Source organism: Lutra lutra, chromosome 14 (genome assembly GCF_902655055.1).
Source record: "Lutra lutra chromosome 14, mLutLut1.2, whole genome shotgun sequence".
Classification (NCBI taxonomy): domain Eukaryota; kingdom Metazoa; phylum Chordata; class Mammalia; order Carnivora; family Mustelidae; genus Lutra; species Lutra lutra.
The window spans coordinates 71,139,517-71,158,383 of NC_062291.1; the positions used below are offsets into that span (position 1 = coordinate 71,139,517).

The 18,867-nt window shown below is 41.2% G+C and overlaps 1 protein-coding gene across 14 annotated transcripts in view; it reads left to right on the forward strand.

The window, feature by feature from the left end:
• Nucleotides 1–44: 44 nt before the first annotated feature.
• The window catches only part of VTI1A (vesicle transport through interaction with t-SNAREs 1A), a 365,858-nt gene continuing 347,035 nt past the window's right edge, over nt 45–18,867 (forward strand). For 2 of the 14 annotated variants that reach the window (XM_047702426.1, XM_047702430.1), the window contains exons 1-3: nt 48–496; nt 11,568–11,626; nt 15,979–16,089. In XM_047702426.1, coding sequence (XP_047558382.1) covers nt 403–496; nt 11,568–11,626; nt 15,979–16,089 — 264 coding nt within the window. In that variant the 5' untranslated portion in view covers nt 48–402. Of the gene's footprint in view, nt 497–11,567; nt 11,627–15,978; nt 16,090–18,867 lie in introns of all 14 variants that reach the window. The other 12 variants (XR_007122681.1, XM_047702425.1, XM_047702436.1 and 9 more) reach the window with 10 other exon arrangements.

Genomic DNA, 18,867 nt, shown 5'->3' on the forward strand with positions numbered 1-18,867 from the left:
CCGCATCAGACTTCCCCGGGGAAGCAAGTTTTCCTGGGATCCATAGCTTGGGGAGCCGGAGCCGCTTTTCAGAACGTGGAGTGGCAAAAAATGCTTTCAGTGATCCCCGAGAACCCGCGGGTTTTAGGAAGCTTTTCGGGGCCCTAATAGAACTGCTTTTCTTTCGAGATTTTTTTAAAAAATCTTGAAGCCCGAGCGGACAATAAAAAACGCATCCAGGCCAATTTCCGGAGGACTGAGATTGCGACGAACAACCAGGAAGCGGCCAGGCTGGGAGCTGTCCCCGGTTCTCCACTCTGCTCTCGAGGCCCCCTCCCAGGGTCCTTACACGGTGTTCGTCGGTCCCGCGTGGCTCTTGCCACGACCTGGGCTCCGGCCCGGGCCGATCTTTCCCGAGCCGCCATGTCATCCGACTTCGAAGGCTACGAGCAGGACTTCGCGGTGCTCACGGCAGAGATCACCAGCAAGATTGCGAGGGTCCCCCGACTCCCGCCTGGTGAGAGTCCCGACCCGGCCGGGCGGGGGTGGCCCTGAGGGCGCTGAGACTCGCGGGCGGTGGAACGTCTCTGAGGAGCGAGGTGGTGCAGGGGCCCTCCCGGAGTGATGGAGCTGGACTTGGTTGAGGGTAAAAGCACAGTCCTGGCTGGGTTGTGGAGTGCCATGAAAGGAGCCTATGCTGAGCCTTCTGGGCTGGAATCCGGACTTCGCCGCTTTGTTAACTTCTACAACCTTGGGAACGTTTCTCTGACTCTTAGTTTTTGTTTTGTTTTGTCTCATTTGTAAAATAGAGATGTGGATATTCAAAGAGTGAATGGACGTACCTAAATCATGGGTCTGCAATATATAGTAACTGGTTGTTTTGTTAGTAATAATATTACTATATGCGGCAAAATAGGGTTAAGAGCCATGGTACCAGGATTCAGATCCCAGCTTTGCCACTTAAGAGTTGTGGAACTTACGAAAGTTTCTTAAATCGCTCTCAACTTTACTTCTTGGTAAAATGGAGAACGGTACGTCTCTCGCGGGGTTGTGGAGATTAAATGATTTAACATATGGAAAGCCCTTTTTTGGTGTTAGCTGCTATAATTACTAGTATTTTTCACAACCCCCAACCCCTTATCTTATTTTTCATCCTTCTTGGGAGACTGTAACCTAATTTTCTGTAACACTTGATACAGGATGATTTTTCTCACTTTTAAAATTCCACGTATCCCATCTAGAGGTGTTTTTGGTTTTGTTTCTTTGTTTTATTTTTAAAAATAATTTATTTATTTGAGAGAGTGAGTGGAAGAGAGAGAGAGAGAGCATGGGCGGGGGTGGGGGGGGAGCAGCAGAGGGAAAGGGAAAAGCAGACCCTCCCCCTCAGCAGGCACTCCCTTGTCCTCTGGAGGCTCCATCATAAAACCCCGTGATCATGACCTGAGCCAAAGGCAAACACTTAACCGACTGAGCCACCCAGGTGCCCCTTGTTTTTGTATTTTAGCATATCTTGCTTTCCATGCTTAAGTGTCAACTATGAAGGTGGGAGCTTTGTTTGATTTCCTTGGCATTTACTTAGGGCTCAGAAAAATGTTTAAGTAAATGAACAGATGAATATAAATATGATATTTGGTAATTTTTTTTTGTATGTGAGATATTGTTTTAGGATTTATCTAAGTACAGGTTTGAGTGGTTAGTTGCAGATAAGATTATTACTTTTAGCTTAGTTTTTTTTTTTTTAAGATTTATTTATTTATTTGACAGACAGAAATCACAAGGAGGCAGAGGCAGGCAGAGAGAGAGGAGGAAGCAGGCTCCCCGCGGAGCAGAGAGCCCGATGTGGGGCTCGATCCCAGGACCCTGGGATCATGACCTGAGCTGAAGGCAGAGGCTTAACCCACTGAGCCACCCAGGCGCCCCTTTTTAGCTTAGTTTTGTTAGAGAAATTGAACCATCGTCTGGACTTGGCTCTACCTGGCTCTGGGGTGTAGTGCATAGAAAAGAGGATGCTCAGTGATCTGTGAATTGGTGGGCAGCTTCCTATTTCCCACCTTGTTAGTCAATCCTTGATGCCAGCAATAATTTCTGCAGGACCTAAATTGTCGTTCCTCGTTACCTTTCACTACTTTCCCCAAACTTGTGGGTTTATAAATAATTTTCTTCCTTTATTTCCTTGTTTCTCTTTCCCTCTCCCCCACCTATTTTCTATTAATAGGGTCATTTTGCTTGAAACCAGGATCTCTGAACTTACACCCCACTCATCTCCTGAAGTCCCAGTTAGTTCTGGTGAGGTGAATGATGTCTTAAAGAGGTTTATGAGCCCAAGTGAGGGAACAAGAGGACAGAACCAAGGTAGCATATACCACCGAGCTCTGCTGCCTCGGAGAAGGTGGCTGATGGCCTCATCACTTCATGATGCATCACCTCGTCTCTTCTCTTCAGTTCCGCTTTTCTCCACTGCCCAAGGCCATCTTGATTTTTGTTTTCCTTGTTGCTGGAGACTACTTCTTTTGACTTGAGGCTCAGAGTATCAGGACTAGTGATTTCAGTTGGCTTTTTGTTTATTTTTAATTGTAACAGTTTTAACAGAGAAGCATTTTCTGTTTGGGCTAATAGATTTTTGTATTGGGCAGGTGTTTTATATAAAGTAACAAAGTCATCCATGGGTGCAAACTTGTAAAAGCTGTTTCCAAGAAAATAGATCTTGTTAAGTTGATTTTTTTTCCTTGTCTTTATGTCTCAATGTAACCATTCTTGCCATATAGAAGGAAACCTTCGATTTACATGCCTTAAAAATAAAACCTTGACTGGCCTTGCATATAGTCTAATGTAAGGACCAAACATAGCAGCTTCACCAAAATTGAAAGAAGATTGTATAGCGGGCACTGGAAAAATGCTTACTGACCTGACTAATCGAATGATAGTAATTCTTAAAAATGTAGTAGTTTCCCTCTTAGTAGTTGTTTATGCTTGCTCCCTTTATCTGTTTCCAATTGATAAATAGAAAAGGATGAAAAATATATCCATGTAGTTATAAATTTCAGATATATGTCTGTGAACTAAAAAATTAATATGTATCACCAAAAAAAAAAAAAGTATGATTAAAAGTAATTATCATCTCTCTGGACATCATTAGTGGTTGACCTAGAGGAGATGATCTATGCTTTACTTGATTTGAGAAGTTTAAAATTGGAGGAAACGTTGCAGCCAGAGCAGTTCATTCCCCGAGCTTACTGACTTACTTAAATTGAAGTAGAGTGAGTAGGATTGATTATAATGAACTTCAATCTCTGCTGTGCATGTACAATGTATTAAAGTGTTACCTCCAGGGAGAATGAAAAAGATTGAGTATTTTACAACCTCATTTTAAAGGAGAAATTTGATTACTCTGTGATATGTTTTAAACAATAAAAAGACTTTGCTCTTAGACTGAAGTGTTTGAATTTAACTAATTTTAGTACTTGGATTGATGAAACACATCAGTCCCTTCTTAGGTAGTAGTTTTATGACACTATTTGAAATTTAATTTTAATGATAAGAGTTCTGTGGTGAAGTCAGGAAAACGGAAGTGTGAAAACCATAGCTAATACTAATTGCGAAGTTCTTTTTTCTTTGGTGAAGAACCCCAGGTGGGGGATGCTCTGCAGAGGCTCCATTACATCAGGCAGGCATCCTCAAGAATCGTAAATAAAATGTTCTTCTGCAATTATTTGCTTACTTCATTTACAGAGAGAGAAATGGTCTTCTGTGGATCCTACCACTGTAAGATTCACACACGGCATTGGATCTGTTTAGAATCTCTGCTTTGCTACTTACTAGATGTGCAGTCTCGGGCAAATTGCTTGGCCTCTCTAAGCCTGCTTCCTCCATCTTTAAGTTGGGGAGAGGATGTAATTGCTTCAACCTTACAATATTGTAAGAACATCAAATGAAAGAAAGCCTGGAACACCCTAGCACAATTTTCTTCCCAGAGAATGTGCATGATAAATTAGCTATTAAAAGTGTGGATACTGCTGGAGGCAACAGCTGGTAGGGTTACTTAGGACCCAGCTTCTTAGACTTTGTGATATTAATTGAATTTTTACAGGAAACTTGGACCTCAGTTCTTTCTTCCTTTTCTGCCTAGACTAGAGTTAGGTGGCTCTCTCTTGCTGATGCCTGCATTTGAAACTATATGAGTGATCTGAGCTTTTTGGATATGAAATGAAATTGGGCTTTGAGCTCAGGATGTCAAGGAGGGAGGCAGGGAAAGAAGTGAAAGTGGTGGGGCAAGACAGATGTCCTTGCTAGAAGAAAATGCTCAAGTCTCTCTTATTACATATGTCAATCCTTGGAGGCTTTTGAAGACCATCTAGGAATAGCCATAAATAGAAGCTGTAAATGTTCCTTGATTCTCTCTTGGCCTTTGTAGTTGTAGTGGTTGTAGGTAGAATTGAGAAAAGCTTTTACGTATGCGTTACTTATGCTTTTACTTATGAATATTGTGGTTTGCTTAGTATTGTGGCTCTGGAGCTGTAATGTCCATATGTTTCTACTGAGTGCTTGGAATATGGCTACAGAGTGAAATAATAATATTTTGGATGTATTGGACTAAATATTATTCAAACTAAATATATACATATCTTAAAACTATATTTAGTTGTTCCTTTTTACTCTTTGAAATGTGGAGACTAGAAAATTTAAAATTTCCTGTGTGACTTGCATGCATTCTATTTCTGTTGTTTTGGAGAGTTAGAGTTGAAGAGATGGTTCCAGTCCTAATTCAGGAATTTAGGTGCACAGTAAATTGGATTGGCATACTTAATTCCATACCCAAACTCTAATCCCAGAGGGACCACTCTCCCTTCAACAATGTAGTTAAGCTGAGTAATGGCTTCATTGGTTTTTTAAAAATAACTTTTAATTTCAGAACAGGTTTAGATTTGTAGAAAAATCACAAATACAGAGAACGCCTATATATCCCATGCCCAGTTTCCTCTATTGTTAACATCATGTATTAATATGATACATTTGGTGTTGTAGTCAGTGAGCCCAGACCGATACATTATAATTAAATGAAGTCCATACTTTGTTCAGATTTCCTTACGTTTTGTTTTCTTTATCTGTTTGTTTTGCCTAATGTCATTTCACTATTCTAGGATCCAGTCTGGGATACTAGAAAACATTTAGCAGTCAGGGCTCCTTATGTTCCTCTTAGCTGTGACTGTTTTCTCAGGCTTTTCTCTAGACTTCAGTTTAGGAGGAGTACTTGTAGGATATTTGAGAGAATATTCCTCAACTAGGATTTGCCTGATACTTTTCTCATGATTACACTGGAGTTCTAGGTTTGGGGGAAGAAGATCACAGAAATAATGCACTGTTTTTATCACATTATATCAAGAATACTGTAACTTATCACTCCTGATGCTGACTTTGATCACCTGTCTAGGTTTGTCAGGTTTCTCCTCTGTAAAGTTACTCTCTTGCTTCTTTTCCATACTCTTCAGAAGGCAGTCCTCTGCACGGTCCACACTTCAGGCCTGGGGAATCACATTCCATCTCCTTGAAGGCTTAACATTTATGTAAATCATTTGGGATCCCCTACAGGAGAGATTTTGTCTGTTCTTCTCCATTTACTTAGTCAGTTATATCCATGGATTTATGATATTTCATTCTTTTTTATTGTATTCCAATGCTACCTTATTTTGTTGCTCAAATTGTTCCATCCTTGACCTTTGGAAGCCCTTTACCTGGCTTCTATGTCCTTTTGATAGACCCCTATCATTGCAGGTTTGTTTTTTGTTTTTCTTGTTTTGTTTCTTTTTCCTTTCTAGCACTTTCTTGCTTTCCAGTATTATAAAAAACTCTAGTATCCGCTTGTGTTTTTCCTGTACCAGCCCCAGATTCAGCCATTTCTACAAGGGGTCTTGCTTTCATTTATTGAGAAGTGGTGTTAGAAACCAAGACCTGGGTGGCTTTGTGGGTTAAGCATCCGACTCTTGATTGAGTCTCAAGTCACGAAATCGAGCCCTATGTCAGGCTCCATGCTTAGCATGGATTCTTGGGATTCTTTCTCTCCCTCTCTCTCTACCCCTCCCCCATACTCTCTCTCTTAAGAAAGAAAAAGAAAAGAAAAACAAAACCAAGATCTGGATGCTGGGTACTTATTGCTACTGGGGTATTATTGCTTCTAGTCCTTCTCAGCTGGAAGACAAGGAAGTACATATGTGTACAAGTAAATCTTATATATATACATATTAGTAAGTATATGTGTAGCCATCTATAGTGAGCTAAACATGGGTTCATATTGTTGTCTCCAACCCTAATCCATTATTACATGGATCATTCCAGAATGGCTTTGTTTCAGTTTTGACCATTCTCTAACGTGCTGCATAGTGTAGCATTAGTAATATGTCCATTTTTAAGTTCTCCAATATAAAAATTTCCTCTATTAGTGGTTTCACTGTACATTTCCCAATACATAGTTTCTGCTGCTATTTTATCCAAAAATAGCTACAATGCACAAAGACAGGTGCCAGCTACTGAATTTAAGTTAGCACTGACATTTACACTACTTTAGGGGGAGGGGTGTGCAAGACTAAGCACTTCTTTCAAAACAAAAAACATGCATCAAGCACTTCCGTTAATGTTGAGTGACCAAGAAAAGATAATACTATGCGAAGACTTATGTGTATACCAGCATTCATCAATCCTATATGCAAAAAAAAAAAAAAAAATGATGAAATTTGTTTATATAGTATATTTTATGTAGTACATTAGAGGTTAAGAGCTCAGTTCGAGACAATAGACCTTGTTTAAATTCCAACTCTGCAATTTATTAGCTGTTTAACTTTGGAGAAATTATTTAATCACTCTGAGTTTACATACTTCCCTGAGAATGGGATAGTAACTAGTATCTCCAAAGGACCATTTGGAGGATTGACCGTAGTAATGTTCAAAACATAGCCCTGTGAAAACAATGATAACTGTTAGTCATGAGGTTCTGAATCCTAGGACAGTGCCATTTGTAAACGGGATGGCATTTGGTGTGAAAAGCTTGAAACCGTCTTGGGAATTATGTAGGAGTAGTGCTAGAAGTCTGCCAAAAACTTAATGTTGGTAGATATTTCCAAGGTCATCTCATTCAGTCTTTCTTTCCTTCCTTTCTTCCTCATTCATGCTTTCCTCCTAAATCATCACCTTTTCATTCTCTTAAACATGTGAGGAATTTAGTTGGAGAGGGCTAAATTCAGAGTTAGGACAAAGATATGACAAGAGTGGTCCCTGTTTCCAAGGAGCTGGAAATGAAGGGGAGGAGGAAAATTACAGAAAGCACTTTTTCATGACCATCAGAACCACTAGAACAGAGCCCAGAGGTCTGGGAATTCAGAGGGGATAAGATCTATCCCAGGAAATCACCTCAAGGAGAGGTGGGATTTAGCACAAAAATGGGGGAAAAGGTATATTAAGAGAGGTTGCAATAAGTGGGTGCAGTTGGTTTCTTATTTTTCACTTCCCAGAATCCTCTTCTATTTTCTGATAGCAGCACCTCAACTTTCCATTGAGGAAATACCTAGACCCAGTCTTGGTGGAACCAATAGGCCACCATGCCCTTTACAGGTCAACAGGTGAACATATTACCCAAGTGAGTGCATTCGAGAACGTTTCCTGGAATTCGAATTGTGGACAGAGTGAACCAAGAGGAGAACATGCCACTACCGCTCTAGACTCTCCTTTTGCAGAGACTGTCAGTGAGTTCTGCTCCCTTGGTACCCCAAAGTACTCCTTTCTGAGCTTGGGGGCTCATTTTTATCATTGATTCTATGAGCCACTCCATTTTATTCTCATGATTCTCCCTCTAACAGCGATCTTTCTAATAAATTCCCTTTTTTGGCTTAGGTTAGTCAATTCTGTTGTAGTCAACCAAAGAACACTGAGTGGTAGCTTAAACAAAAGGTTAGAGCAGGGAAAAAAAAGGGAAAGAATGAGATTTGGGTAATAATGAATAGTCTGGGTAGCATGTAACATGTATACTGGAGAGCTAGTAGTTGGAAACAAAGTTGGAAAGGTTGCTTGGATCTGGAATGTGAAGGACCTTGACCTCTAGGCTTAAGTGATGCAATCAAAGCCACATTTTAGGAAGCTTAAGTGGTGGAGAGGAGCAGGTATGAAGACAGGGAAAGCTATTTTTGTAAATGTTTGCACAGTCCTACATTATTCAATTAACTGCCAGTTTTCAAGAACTGATCATATGACCGGCTCAGTGCTAGATTTTAGGACTATAAAGATAATTAAGACATGATTAAAGCCTCCAACCTAGAAAATAAATCAGACCTGTAAGTGTGGGAGATAAATTACTGGAATTAGGTAAGGGTTGTAGGTGTTTTCTTTTCTTTCTTTTTTTTCTTTTAAATTTTTAATTAATTTATTTGACAGAGATAGAGAGGGAACACAGGCAGTGGGAGTGGGAGAGGGAGAAGCAGGCTTCCCGCTGAGCAGGGAGCCTGATTCGGGGCTCCATCCCAGGACCCTGGGATCATGACCTGAGCCGAAGGCAGACGCTTGCTTAACGACTGAGCCACCCAGGCGCCACGTAGGTGTTTTCCGTAAGAGAGAGCAGCTAACTCTTTTGTCGGTTTAGGAAAGGCTTCCAAGAGGTGATGATTTCTGAAGTGAGTTTTGAATAACAGTTTGGCAGGCAGTCACAGTGGAGGTGGGCATAGGCATTGGGGTTAAAGGTTTTGGGTCCTGGAAATATATCAGGATTAGAGATAAAGATTTGGGATCATAAATGTATGATATGAGAGTTTAAAAATGAGAGTGGGTGAAATTGTCCAGAAATATCGAGCATAATCAGAAGAAAAGCAAGGATTGAACTCCCGGGAATGCTGATAAGTTGAAGAATAAGTGGAGGAAAGGATGCTGGCAGAGGACTAAGAAGGGTGTGTGTAGGAGGATCAGAAAATCAGAGTGTGCTGGAAGCCAGGGGACAAAAAAGTGATCGGATGGGAGGAGCAGAATGTCAGATGCCACAAGATTAAGTAGAAGTAGGACCGGAGAATGTCCATTTGTTTGGGCAAAGGGAAGGTCATTAGACTTAGGGTCATTTCAGTGGACTGGTGGGAGTGAGAGCGAGATTACCAGGAGGAAATGGAGAGATGAAGAAGGGAAATGTGACTGTGGATAGAGGAGGGAGAAATTAGTAGCAAACGGGAATACTGGACAAGGATGGCTTCTTCCTTTGTTTTGTTTTGTTGATGAGAAAGGCTGGTGCTTCTTAGTCCTGAAGGTCCAGCATGGACTTTCCCAACAACTGAACGCCTTAAAGAAAACAAGATGTTCCTTCAGCTATGTAAATTCATAATCTCACCCTGGTCCAAGATGGGCTTGTTTTATTTCATATTCTGCTCCGGCATAAAAATAGTGTGCTTCTCCTGTAACTTGTGGAGATGTCGGACAGATACGTATTGCCAGGAGCAAATAAATTTGGGGTCATATACTAGATTTTTAATCTTGCCTAACTTTTTCAAAGATGGAAGTCAAACTGAATTTTAATTTCAAGTGTGCATTTTTCCTTATTTGGAGTATGCACAAAACACCTTATGTGACAGCTCTCCCCCTCCCCCCAGTTTGGGGGGAATCAAAGGGAAGGGGTTGGGGGTGGCAGAACCTAATTATGATTCTAGCAAAATAATAACTTCTACTAAAGATTCCCCACTTAGTGTTGACTATCCTTCTGAAGAGTTAGCTGCTAAATGTTGTACCCATTTCAAGCTTCATGACCTCTCTAGTTTGTTGTATTAGTTGGTCATTGTTAGGTTCACAGAAACCTAATTTTAAAGATTTATTTATTTATTTCAGAGAGACAGAGAGAGAGAGAGAGACAGAATGTGTGCAGTGTGGAGGGGCAGAGGGAGAGAGAGAGAGAGTCTTAAGCAGACTCTACGCTGAGTGCAGAATGCAATTTGGGGCTCGATTTCAAGATACTGAGATCATGACCCGAGCCAGAACAGAGTCAGATGCTTAACTAACTGCCACCCAGGCACTCCGAAACCTAACTTTAAATAAAGAAATGTGTTAGTTTAAGAAAACAAATCATGATAAAGTCAAGCAAAACCTGTTTTCAGAGTTATCTGGAACCAGAAATTAATTAACGAAATCTACCTACTTACCTACCTACCTACTACCTGCCCCTCAGCTTTATTTCTTTTTCAGTATTGACTTCATTCTTAACCACTGCGAAGTGGCTGTCCTTGAAGCTAGAACAATGGATGCCAACAGCTTCTAGACTCACGTTGTCATAACTCTACCAAGAAAGGGGAAAAGACTTTGCTATTGCTCTAGAACTCTGAATGGTCTACTTGAGTTATATGCTGACTCCACTTCCACCCGCCAGACCAACGTGGCAAGAGGGATTGATCCACTGGGATCGGTCCAGCTAGGGTGAGGAGCCCGTGTTTTGCTGAGTCACTGTGACCAAAGGCGCAGCAACATAGAAGGAGATAACATCTCCCGTGGACCTGCTTGGTGAAGAAGAGAGCCTCAAAAGAGTGGGGATATTGCCTGAGAAAAGAAGGATGCTAGACACAAAACCATAAATGTTTAGTAGATTTGCTTAGCACAAGACTGAGGTGTAGTCTCTGAGTAAATGGACTGATCGTTTTGGAGTGAGAGTGAGACATTTTCTGAAAACACCCGCTAGGACATACCTGTCCCAGGAAGGGGAGCTACAGTTGGGTGATAACTGAAATGGTTGTAGAATTTGAATAAGCTACATTCAGAGACTTAGCACTTCATAATTTTAAAAGTACTTTTACTTGCATCAGCTTTGTGAGCTAAAAAGAATTAGCTATTTTAAATTTCCATTTTAGAGAGTACCAACGGGGTCTCAGAAAAAAAACACTTTCTTATCCAGGATCCCACAACCAACCAGCAAAGTAGGTAGTGACTTTGGGTTTAGAATTAGTAGTCCTGACTTCAAATATTTCTTTCATTATACCCAGTTCTTAATGAAAGTACAGTCTTTTAAAGGATCATAAGATCATGCCCCGTTTCAGGAATTATTTTGGTATTTGACTTCCCCCCCAAATTGTAATTTATATTCTAGTTAACATATAGTGTAATGTTCGTTTCATGTGTAGAATTTAGTGATTCGTCACTTACACGCAGTAGTTGGTGCTCATCTGTATGAGGGCTCTCCTTAACCCATCACCCAGCTACCCCATGTGACTTTTAAATTGTATTCAGAAGTCAGTTTCTCCCAGTTTATTAAAGTCATGACTCTGAAGACTCCTCGTGCAACAACAAGTAATGGTTTGCTATTGTTGATGCAGTTTCTTCTAAAAGGACAAACTAATTTTTGTTTTCTCTTAGAAATGTTATGGCATCTTTTCATAATTATGTACTCCATAGGATTATATATTTCCATGTAGCCTAGACTCAGTGACTTAAAAATGGTTCCTGACCCACCAAAGAATGATCTGGTCATCTGCCTGGTGTGGTAATTGTCTACTCTGACCAGAAAGGAAAAGGCACGTAAACATAGAAGTTTTCATATATTAAATTACTTGTATTCCTAGCAATTCCTTGGTATTTATTGTTTGTTTCAGATGAGAAGAAGCAGATGGTTGCAAATGTGGAGAAACAGCTCGAAGAAGCGAAAGAACTGGTAGGTACAGACATGGTCATGTCTTTTAACATACAACCAGAGCCTTTTCTGCTGATGCCTTCCTCTAGCCTGTTTTATACTATGTGGAAAGGTGACACTTTTCTGATTAGCATTTTAAAATTTGGACCTCATCAGTTTTTAAATTGAAGAGAATTTAATAGTTTCTTGGGATTTTATGCTTCTTAATTAAAGTGAGTCATGAAAGGTCCACCTTTAATTTTGATTCCTTCATAATACTTTTCATAATAGCTAGAAATAGCTCATGCTTATTAAAGGCATACTGAGTACCAGACACTGGGTTAATCATATAACTCGCTTTATAATATTTAATTTTCACACAAGCCCTGTGAGACAAGTGCTATTCATCAAGAAGTGTTAAGGATCTGTGATGTTCCCCTACTTGCTTTGTAGAAAGTGAGCTTGCCACAGTTTCATGGATGCGGGCGGAAGACAGGAGATTCTTAGGTCAGAGAGAGTTTTATTACAGCAAAAGGTGCTGTCAGAGTTTCAGCACGCTGCCTCAGGTCCCTGAGCCCCAGCTCCCACAGAGTGCTGCAGGTTGGCCTGGAAAAGTCCCCACACTCAGTGGAACACCTTGCAGGAAGGGAACCTGGAGTCTGGGAAATGCCCTGCTTTCTAGCGGTCTGTGAGCGAGGCTGCTGTTTGTCCCAGAGGGACACAGTATTTCCTCCCCAAGTGCTGCTCCTTTTAAATGTAACTCTGAGAAACAGCTTGAGAAAGGAGCGGTCAAGGCCTTACATTCTTGGCATGCCCAGCAAGACATGTGGGAGCATGAGACACCCACGGAGGAGTGATTCTCTGCCATGCTTGTCCCCATTTTGCAGATGGGGAAACTGAGGCCTAGGAAGATGAAGTAACTTTGAAATGCCACACCGAGCAAGTGGCAGAGGACGGGCTTGTATTTAAATATGCTGAGCCCAGAACTCCAGCTCATCCACTATTTCTTGATAAAAATAAACTTGCAAATCAAGGAACAAAAAATATTAAAAGGTATTGTGTCCCAGTTTTTGGTTTTAAAGCCAGGTATCACAAGGATGACTCTACCTGTTACTGCATTGTGTTCCCAAATGAGTGTGTCGCTTTCCTAAATGCTGAAGGGCGCTACTTGGGGTTCCTTCAGAACGTACTTACTGATATACTTAGAACAGTTCCCCAAGTGTGTTTCCGGTGATGGCTGCTACCAGTTCAAGTACGTTTGGGAAATTAGCTAGCTGAGGTAGGATTGGAGGTTGGCATCTTTCTCAGTTGTTTTTCTACAGAATCTTCTTGGACCCTGACGGAGCCTAAGAGGATTATGAATCTCTAAGAAGGGACTGTAGGAGGCAGCTAAAGTGTGGAGCATTTCCAAGCTTATTTGACTGACTGACTTTTGCTGACAGGGCCATACACAAGGGGCTGTCCTTTTAGGGGTTCTGTAGAAGTCCCTGAGACACAGCAGACCTTTGTTCTGCGACTTGGAGGGCTGAGGTAACAAGCTGCACCGCACTGCCCTGTCTTCTCTGGCTCTCCTCTAGCTGTCAGAATGGCGGACGCTCTCCGTGCCCCAAGAAGACTTGCTTCCCACCCCTCTTTGCTGTCACTGGGCTCTCCGGCTTCGAATGTTTGCCTCTCTTTTGATAGTTTCTCCCTTTTTGCAAATACTTTTATCCTTACTTTGTTTTCTTTTTTTATTCAACTATTTCTCTCATGGTTTCTGGCCTTCACGCAAAAAGACTGACCTGCGTAGTGTAGCTACTGATCAGGACAGCCCTTCTTTCTGGCTAGAAGCTTCGCATCGATAGTACAGTGCAACTGCTCAGTTGTTTGCCTCCGAGTTGACCCCTTCTATTGTTGTTGAGTTCCCAGGAGCAGTTCTTCTGCCTCAAAATCTGTGTTTTGGTTTGTCGAGCCATCCAGGTACTCAATGTTAGAAAGGTGGTTTCCTAATAACCAAGATTTTACTATACCAAGAAATATAAGACATAGTCATCTCCTCATAGACTTCGTAATCATCCTCAGTCATGACCAACCCCAAGAGTTCTATCTAAGATAGGTGTTTCTGTTTGTTTAAGATGATCGGACAGCTGATTTACTGAGTTCCGATGACATCCTTGTTAAGGACACTGTTCATTGAATTACGTCCTCTCCTTTGGATGAGGACCCTGGCAGAAAAACTTCTTTTTGATCTCACTTATTAGGATTACTTGTGTTTCTGCTGAGCAACTGGCTTGGATTAATCTCTCGGACCCTGTTCGTTTTGTGATTACCGTGTCCCCCACATGGTGTTGTTGGCCTGCTGAACATTGGGACGACACGAAACAAGTTCATGTTAGCCTTATTTCTAGTTTTATTGGAAATGCTTGTTGTGTGTTTCCTTTTTTTTTTTTTTCTTACCTACTGTTAATTTTGTTTTCAGTGTCTTTGTAAAATGTCTTAAACAGGAATGTAGTTAGCGCTTGGATTTTCAGTTACGTGTCCTTAAGCACTTATTTGGATGATCCTGCTCACCTTATTAGAACTAGGTACTTCATGATGATTTCAGAGAAGTGTTTTTTTTTTTTAAGTTTTAAAAAGATTTTTCTTTATTCATTAGAGAGAGAGAGAGAGAGAGAGGGAGCACAAGCAGGGGGAGGGAGAGTGGGAGAGGGAGAAGCAGACTCCTCACTGAGTACGGAGCCTGACTTGGGGCTCTATCTCAGGACCCCAGGATCATGACCTCAACTGAAGGCAGATGCCCAACTAACTGAGCCACCCAGGTGCCCCCAGAGAAGTATTTTAAGACTTGCCTTTGCTCAGTGACAGTTTAACTTATTGGTGCTTCACATTTATGTTGAGACATGGCAAGAATTTAAGTGGCCACTGCTTAAATCAAGGCTAATGAAAATTCTCTCTCTCTCTCTCAGAAAAAATTAAGGACCGTGAATTAAAACATGGTTTTCTGGTTTATCTGAGAGCTACTATCGTTATCAGTCTCTAATGCTGGACAAGTAGAAGTTTTATTAGTGATAAGCTTATAGTAGTCATGGAAATAACTCATTAAAAGGTAAAATATAATAGCAGCATTTTTGGGTACGAGTTTATTTGACATAGTCTGAGCCAATTTGCTGGTGGTGGTGGTTTTTATTTTTTAATGCCAGGTGTAAATAAGTTATCTCTGATACCTTGTGTCTATACCTGCTGTATTTCCTCTGTGTCATCAGTAATCATCTCTACTATTAACATTAATCTAGCGATTACCAAGCAAGAGACACTGTTGTAAGCACATTATAGGAATTATACCATATAATCTCTACAACTGTCCTACAAAGACATACTATTTTTAGAAAGGAGAAAAGTAAGGCCCAGAAGACTTAATAAACCCATCCACGGCTGCCCATCTAATAAGTAATGGAGCCCGATGTGGACGCAGGCGTCTGACTCAAAAGTCTGTGTTCTTACTCGTCACACTATTTCTGTTTTGCCTCTCATTAAATGCGCATGTGTGGTATCCAAAGTGTTATTAATGCCAGATTCTTGAAAAGTATGTGGCTGTGAACTCAGTGAGCTTTGTGTAATTTAGTAGATGACTGTATCCACTCAGTGCCAAATCGACATGGTTACAAAGGAGAAGGAGTTACACTGGAGGGTCAGACCACATATTGGTTGGCACATGATTTTCCTAATCAGAAAAGAGTTTCCAGAAGAATTTTCACCAAATGACTAAGGCCGGGCTGACATTTTATAAATTTTGGGTGGAAGTAATGGTTTGTTTTATGTTCCCATAGTCCTGATGGTTTAGGTTCAGAAGACCAGTCCAGGTGAGGTTTGATTGAATGATAGGACACACCGAAGGGATTAAGGTTGTTATTATTGAGGACATTTGGATTAATGCATATGTTAAAAAAAAAAAAAATAGGGCACCTGGGTGGCTCAGTGGGTTAAGCCTCTGCCTTCGGCTCAGGTCATGATCTCAGGGTCCTGGGATCGAGCCCCGCATCGGGCTCTCTGCTCAGCAGGGAGCCTGCTTTCCCCTTCTCTCTGCCTGCCTCTCTGCCTACTTGTGATCTCCGTCTGTCAAATAAATAAATAAAACCTAAAACAAACAAACAAACAATCAAACACTCTTGACAGAGTGAGTGCTTTGGCACTCTGCGCATCACTAGCAAGCAGTCAGGAACTTCACTTGTTGATGCAAACAGAAGTTAAGCCCCAAAGCAGTCCCAGTGTCACTTGATCTTGGGCAGCGAGCTCTCTCAGCCTGGCTCCTCAGGTGTAAAACAAGAAATTGGGATTAAACCCTTTCAGCTCTAAATATCTGGCCAAATAAAGCATAAGCCTATGGTTGAAGTCACGTTTTCCTCTCGCCCTGCCAGCTTGAACAGATGGATCTGGAAGTCCGAGAGATACCACCCCAGAGTCGAGGAATGTACAGCAACAGGATGCGAAGCTACAAGCAAGAAATGGGCAAACTTGAAACAGATTTTGTGAGTCAGACTCCCCCTGTCATATTTACTGCTCTTTCATCTGCGTCTTCACCTGTGTTTTTTGTCGTTTCCGCCACACGCCTCAGTGAGCCCGATGAGCATCGTCTCCAGGAGCCGGTGCAGGAGACAGCACAGCTTCCATTGTCTGTGGCTTGTGGGGGTCTAAAAATTCCCAAAGAGCTAGCTAATGGTGGAATATGAGGTGTGTTGGATTCCTGACTCACGGATGGATCCGAAGCGCGACGTCTTCTGGGTTTTGACAGTGTGTATTTATGCTTAGCATTTAGGAGAATTCTGAAACCCAATTTTGGGCCTTTCTTAATCTGCAGCCTTTCGGGTGCAGTGTTCATAATGGATTTCAGGGGCGCATGAATGTCCTGAAATTATATAGGTATTTTTGGACGTCCATTTCTATGCGCACTCTTCTCCTGGGGTAGGCGCCATAGACTGTATTAGAGTCTTGAAGGAATATGTTACCCTCCTCCCACACAAGGACAGAAGGAATTCACTTAATAATTGATACAAGTGATTCTTTATACCAGTTGCCCCATGAGAGTATTAAGTGTTTTCCCCCTATATGTCCGACTTTCAGCTCTACCCACTTAAGAGCAAACTTAAGAACGCATATTTAAATATAGAATGTTGAAATAGTTAGTAATTAGAAAGTAATAGGAGTATGGAAGCTAGAGCTGGACAATTCCACTGCTGGGTGTATTTCCAAAAGAATTGAAAGCAGAGTTTTTTATATTTGTACACCCATGTTCATTGCAGCATTATTCACGACACCAAAAGGTAGAAGCGACCCAGGTGTCCAGCAGCAGATCAGTGGCTAAACAAAACATGGTGTACAATGAGATATTACTCAGTCTTAAAAATGTGTCCTATGCTATGACACGACATGACATGCTTGAGAACGTTATGCTAAGTGAAATAAGCAAATCATGAAAGGCAGATAGGGTATGATTCTGTTTATCTTATGTTCCTAGAGTAGTCAAAGATGAGAGACAGGAAGTAGAATGGTGGTGCCAGGGACTGGAGAGAGGGGGAAATGGGCCGTTATTGTTTAATGGGTACAGAGTTTCAGTTTTGCAAGACGAAAGGTTCTAAAGAATGGCTGCTTAACAGGTGAATACATTTAACACCATGAAACTGTGCACTTAAGAATGGCTCAGACGGCAAATCTTAGGTTATGTGTATTTTACTACTTAAAAACAAAAAGGATGGGGTGTCTGGGTGACTCAGTGGGTTAAAGCCTCTGCCTTTGGCTCAGGTCATGATCCCAGAGTCCTGGGATTGAGCCCCGAATGGGGCTCTCTGCTCAGCAGGGAGCCTGCTTCTCCTCTCTCTCTGCCTGCCTCTCTGCCTACTTGTGATCTCTGTCTGTCAAATAAATAAATAAAATCTTAAAAAAAAAAAAAGATACAGATGAAGGAAGAACTGAGCTTTACCAGTAAATGACAGAGAAGTCATGTCTTGGTATGTGAATCGACTTGATTGCTGACCCGGGGGTCCAAATTCATAAAGAAAGTCAAGAAGTGGTAAAAGAGTCTTTCTGTCTCTGTTCTTGCCTGAAGTGTTTTACTTATGGGGGTTGTGTCTTCCAGACTCTAGTCTTCTAGACTTCTAGACTCTAGACTTCTAGACTGCCAGACCCAGTGGAAATACCCCTAGAATCTGGAGATAGGGCGATTTGCAGTTAGACATGTTTATTTCATATTTTGGTGGATATTTCCTAAGAAGTTGAGATAGGCTATGTCAGTGACTCTGATGCAGTTACCTTTTAAATTGTGTTTTTATTAATTTTAAAAAAATTGGGGGACGCCTGGGTGGCTCACTGGGTTAAGCTTCTGCCTTCGGCTCAGGTTGTGATCTCAGGGTCCTGGGATCGAGTCCCACATTGGGCTCCCTGCTCAGCAGGGAGCCTGCTTCTCCCTCTCCCTCTGCTGCTCCCCCTGCTTGTGCTCTCTCTCCTTCTCTTACTCTCTGTCAAATAAATAAATTCTCTTAAAAAAAAATTGGAATCCACAATGCACCTACATTCAGAAAAGAAGTGTAACTGCCTAGCTCCTGTGCTCTGTGCTAGATAAAACCTTCTGTAATTGCTTTGCAAAAGGTGGGTACTCTTAGGGAGAATATGAGATCTAATGAGAAAATTTAAATTGATTTGAGAATTTGATAACTCAAATTTATACTTAGACAATTCTAATTAAAATTAATGTTTCAATATAAATGATGAAAGTAAAGTGAAATATTTATGAGGATTATTTTAGTTTGCTAACCTCATCTTTATGAAACTACAAAGATTTCTCTTGGTTTCTAAAATAACAAATTATATTAGTTTGTGAGGGCTGCCATAATAAAGTACCACAGACTGAATGGTTTAAACAACAGAAATTTATTTTCTCGCAGTTCTGGAGGCTGAGAGTCTGAGATCAAGGCGTCAGCAGGGTTGGTTTCTTCTAAGCCCTCTCTCCTTGGCTTGGAGATGGCCGTCTTCTCCCTGAGTCTTCTCGTGGGCTTCCCTCTGTCTGTGTCTGTCCTGATTTCTTCTTCTTATAAGGACACCAATCACGCTGGATTAGAGCCCACCCTCCTGACTTTGTTGTAACTCAGTTAACTCTTCTCCAGATGCAGTCCCTTTCCGAGGTACTAAAGCTTAGAACCTCAACATATGAAGTGAGATAGACACGATTCACCTCATAACACTGAATTTAGTTTTAATCTTTTCTTCTTAAAATTTTTTTCAGAGACTAAATTGTTTCTGTTGCTTATAAGTCA